This window comes from Nicotiana tomentosiformis, chromosome 2 (assembly GCF_000390325.3).
Source record: "Nicotiana tomentosiformis chromosome 2, ASM39032v3, whole genome shotgun sequence".
NCBI classification, from domain to species: Eukaryota; Viridiplantae; Streptophyta; class Magnoliopsida; order Solanales; family Solanaceae; genus Nicotiana; species Nicotiana tomentosiformis.
The window spans coordinates 148282071-148286712 of NC_090813.1; the positions used below are offsets into that span (position 1 = coordinate 148282071).

Consider the following 4642-nt stretch of genomic DNA (forward strand, 5'->3'; position numbering starts at 1 on the left):
TGATGTACACTTTCAAAGTTAACCGAATTTAATAATTAAACATAAAAATTAATATGATACCTAAATTATGTTCTATTTAATTTTAAACTGTCGAAATACCACTTCAAATTCGAAAAAGATATACGAATTTAATAGATTTTGACATATGAATATGAAAGAACAAAGAGATTGACGCATTTCAATAATACTTGATAAGAATGTGATCATACAACTCATTATTTAAAGCTAATAAAAATGGAGCACTTCATATTCTATTAAATATTACATCCCATAAGAGAATCTCAAATATTTTTAGATATTTTTTAAAGAAGGATTCTATATAAAGTCTTAAAAATATATATAAAAATTATATATTTATATGTCGATTTGGTTCGGATTTTTTTACTCAATACCAAATCAAATCAAATCAAACCTAATCGAATTTTTTAATCGATTCGATGTAACATTTCAATTTGGTATAATTTTTAGGTTTGGTTTGTACACTCCTGAATACGAATTTAGACGTAGATAATTTCTGTGTAAAAAGGTTAGTGAGTATTCTATTCAAAGACGTAGCATTCTATTCAAAAGAAAAAACCTCCAACCGCGGCCCTCCCCATTCCAGCAACCCAAGAAAGACAAAAAGGACAAAAGAGAAATTGAGAGCTCAAAGAGCAGAAGCACAAAGTTCCAGACAACAGAGTTAAGTAGGAAGCCAGCCAAGAAAAAAAAATGGAAAAGAAATATAACTACGCTTCAATCACAACTAAATTTGAATCGGATTCATTATGTTAGCGGCGGAGCGGATTTGGCGGAACACAATAGCTTTAATTCGAATTCTGTATTTATCTTAAAAAATTTATTGAATATATAGTATAAATTATTAATTTAGAACTTAATAACTTAAAACGATTAGAATTCTGAACCCATAAATTTAAAATTCTAGTACTGTCTGTTCTCATTGTCTGTGTTATTACAAATTTCAAGACAAAGGGCACATGTAAGCTAAAGTCCAGCAATATGTGTGCACCAAAACAGCCAAAGTCCTAAAAGCATCACAACTCTTTTACCAGAGGAAATCAGAACAAAAAGGGCTAAGAAATTAAATGACTGGAAAATTCATATATTTCATTTTCATTTGAAGCTAATTCAAATATAATACTAATAGACTCTTTATGATGAATGAAACCTTCAACTCAATCTCTAGAGAAGCCAATACAATTTGAAAGTAGATATTATTGGAAAGAAATGTGGAACAAAACAAGTCAATCCCTTCATCAATTCATGAACAAAAGGTGAAAACCTGTGTATGTATGTGTATTATATGCCTCACCATTCTTTCTTGTGATTAGACATAAAGTGAAAACTAGAGGAGGATTTATTCTATAAAAGGAAACTTCAAGTGAACATGGGTGGAAGTTTAACCATAGTCTCTCTACCCTTAATCAAGCGCTTCCAAGATTTCAACTGAAAATTAAATTGCTTGGAGACCACACTTTTAGTAGCAGAAAACTTTAGCAAGATGCGCTTCCTCATCCTCTTTAATCTCCTCCCAATCTTGATCTTCAACTTACACACTTTCACTTTCAACCATATTGGCTGCCTTCTCTGAGATATAGAATCTGATTTCTGTAGAGACTTGTGAATCAAGAACTGTGCTCTTCTATGCTGCTGCTCTTCAAAGTCTTCCATCTCCATCTTTGAATAAGCATAATATGGTTTACTCAGAAGAGTATTCATTTTCTCCCTTTAGGAAAGAAAATTATCCAAATGTAAGAATGAGAGAAAGAGAGTAGCTTTAGAAAATGTTAAGTGTTAAAGTGAGGTTGAATTGAAGAAATATTTATAGTGGATGGAAGAGTATTGTTGACTGGGGTCTTTCGTCCGAGTTTAAGAGAAAAGAGGGTGAATTCCGAAAGTTGTGATGTTAAAAAGGCTAAGGAGTAAAAGTTTTGTGGGGCAATAATATTTGTGTGGTTATAAAAGCTTCTAGGGTAAAATAAGTGAAATAAAAAGTTTAAAGTTGAATTATTTCCAATTATAGCAATATGTCATTTTTTTTTTAACGAATTAATAAGAAAAGTATATCATCTAAATTGAAACGGAGTATATATATATATATATATATATATATATATATATATATAGAGAGAGAGAGAGTTCAATTTTCTTGACATAAGGAAAACTTATCGTATAGTGATAAATGTGGCTCAAAATTTGTTTAAGTATGGTATTCTTGCATTTTTTTATGTATTATAATTTATAATCTTTAGCTCCACTACTAATTGTTGGGTCAGGAGAGAAATAATGTGGTGCGATGAAGCAGTGCATGTGCCACAAGTTTCTTTGGATATTTTGCTTGGAAATAATGGGATTTTAAAATCAGGTACTTATAATCTTTAGCTCCACTACTAATTGTTGGGTCAGAGGGATGATTTTATGTACGTAGACGATAACCAAATCAACATCTCAAGGAAAACCAAAGAAATCAATTCTTTCTTTTTTTTTGTAACTGAAATTGCTTGGGGCAAATTTTTACTAGTTAGTCTTTATCCAAAACCCAACAGGATCGGTTGGTTATAAGATAAATGAGAAACAAAATTGTACAGGAGACCATAACATCTAGGATATAATCATTATTTTTGCTTAAAAAGGTATCGTGCCCAATGGTAGAACTAAAATAATTACATGAAATTCAGCTAGAAGCACTTGAGTTCTATTTCTAGAGTAGAGACTTCACCGACACTCTAAACATATAATCCCGTTAATAATATTCTGATTTCTAAATAATGTATACATACTGAGTATATGACTTGTATCTGAGCCCGAAGTCAAAGGGGATAATTATTTTATACTTTTCTTTTCTCCTTCTTTTCCTCTATTCTACTCAATGATCATAATAGATATAATACATTAATCATTAGGAAAGAGTACGAGAGAAAATTCCACCGACGAGGACTGAAAACATATATAGAAATGGTTCATTCCTGTAGTAAATTCTTTCATAGGTGTCCTTACCATTAACTGAACTCCAACTTGAAATTGGTGGACTAAACTTGTCTAAATTCTTCGAGAAAAAAGATTCAAATCTATCCCTTTATTTTTTTATTATAGTTTAAAATTTCTCTCTCATATCGGAGCTTCTTTAGGAATCGAAGGAAAATTTGAAACTTTTTTCTGATGAAAAGTAATTTTAGAGCAAAAATTTAACAGAAATGACAGAGTTACTTGTATACGATCAAAACCGATTTCGATTTTCGAATGATTAGTCAAGATTGGAACGTAATGGACCGAAAGTCGTCTTCATAATATCGAAATGAGATCTGAAGCCAGGTTACCAAGCTCAAGTTTCGGGGACCAATTAAGTACCAAGCTTGAAGTCAATACCGAGCTCGATTCCAAATCGAACTATGATGTGAGGCGGTGTTATCGAGCTTAAAAGCCAGAGACCGACCAATACCGAGCCAAAGTCAATACCGGACCCCGAGCCAATATCGAGCTCTAAACCTGAAAATCGACCAATACCAAGTCCGATCAAGATCGAGCCAAGAGACAAGAGCTGTTACGGCCGCACTAAGGGAGTGAATCTCGGCGGAAAATAGGGAAAAGCTAATCTATCATGGGATCCCTACTATGTATTTTTAATTATATCTAAAGTAGGATCCCTCCACTATAAGAGGGATAGTTATTATTTCTGTAGGCAATCGAACATTAAGGCATTGATACGCTCTCATATTATTGATATTCATAGAGAAAATCATACTGATATTTATATTGAGATTATCCTCTTGTGAGCTATATACATTTATTCATCTTGCTTGTTCATAAAATAGCTTTCTATTTCAATTTGGTTGGTATTTCATTCTTCATACAATCAATACCCAGTATATTTCTACTTACTTTTCGATTTGTGCCAAGTTGTACCACGTATCCTTAGAACTACGTATAAATTCAACTCTATCCGTTTTTCGGGTAAACAGTTTGGCGCCCACCGTGGGGCTAAGGATAACAGTGGTTGTTTGGTACGAATCACTACAAAACGCACCATTTTACACTTGCTCTTGAAAGTATCTTTGATTTCAGGTTGAAAACGATGAATTCTCAATTAATGGCCCTACCTATCGACAACGAAGCTGGCCTTCAAGATGAGAACAACAACTTAACCCCCGGGGGTGGAAGGCCACTCGTTGATCCCGTTAGAGCTCGGATCGAAGAGCCAATAGACGTCAATTCACATGCAGCCATCGAGGCGAACCAACGTTCCGACCCTGAAAATAGCATTCATGGTGGAACTCGGTCTGCAGCTCGAAATACCCAAAACGCTGAGGAAAACGGAATCAGCTTGCGTATGATCTTCGAAATGTTGCAAGCTCAACAAGTAGCAATAACCCACTTGCAGATCCAAACCCAGGCACCAACCAGACTCGAGCCCAGTCCACCCCAAGAAGTAACCCACAAAATGGGCCCAACTATAGTAAGGTCAAATGGGCACGAATTGGGGACTAATCCCGAAATTGTTAAAATGCTCGAAGAACTGACAAAACGAATAGAGTCAGGAGAAAGGAGGATCGAGGCAAACGACAAGAAAGTGAAAACATATAACTCCAGGGTTGATCAGATCCCGGAGGCACCACCGATATCGAAAGGCTTTGATTCCAAAAAA

General features: G+C 34.2%; 1 protein-coding gene across 1 annotated transcript; it reads right to left on the reverse strand.

The window, feature by feature from the left end:
- Positions 1–1086: 1086 nt before the first annotated feature.
- LOC104116709 (uncharacterized) lies at positions 1087–1803 on the reverse strand. The gene has a single exon (XM_009627624.4). It carries the CDS (start codon positions 1717–1719, stop codon positions 1378–1380), a length of 342 nt encoding a protein of 113 aa, XP_009625919.1. The 5' UTR covers positions 1720–1803; the 3' UTR covers positions 1087–1377.
- Between the last annotated feature and the right edge of the window lie 2839 nt (positions 1804–4642).

What these genes read in the sequence shown, in the direction of transcription:
- LOC104116709 (XM_009627624.4), bottom strand. Translation starts at nt 1,719, where the DNA reads ATGAATACTCTTCTGAGTAAACCATATTATGCTTATTCAAAGATGGAG.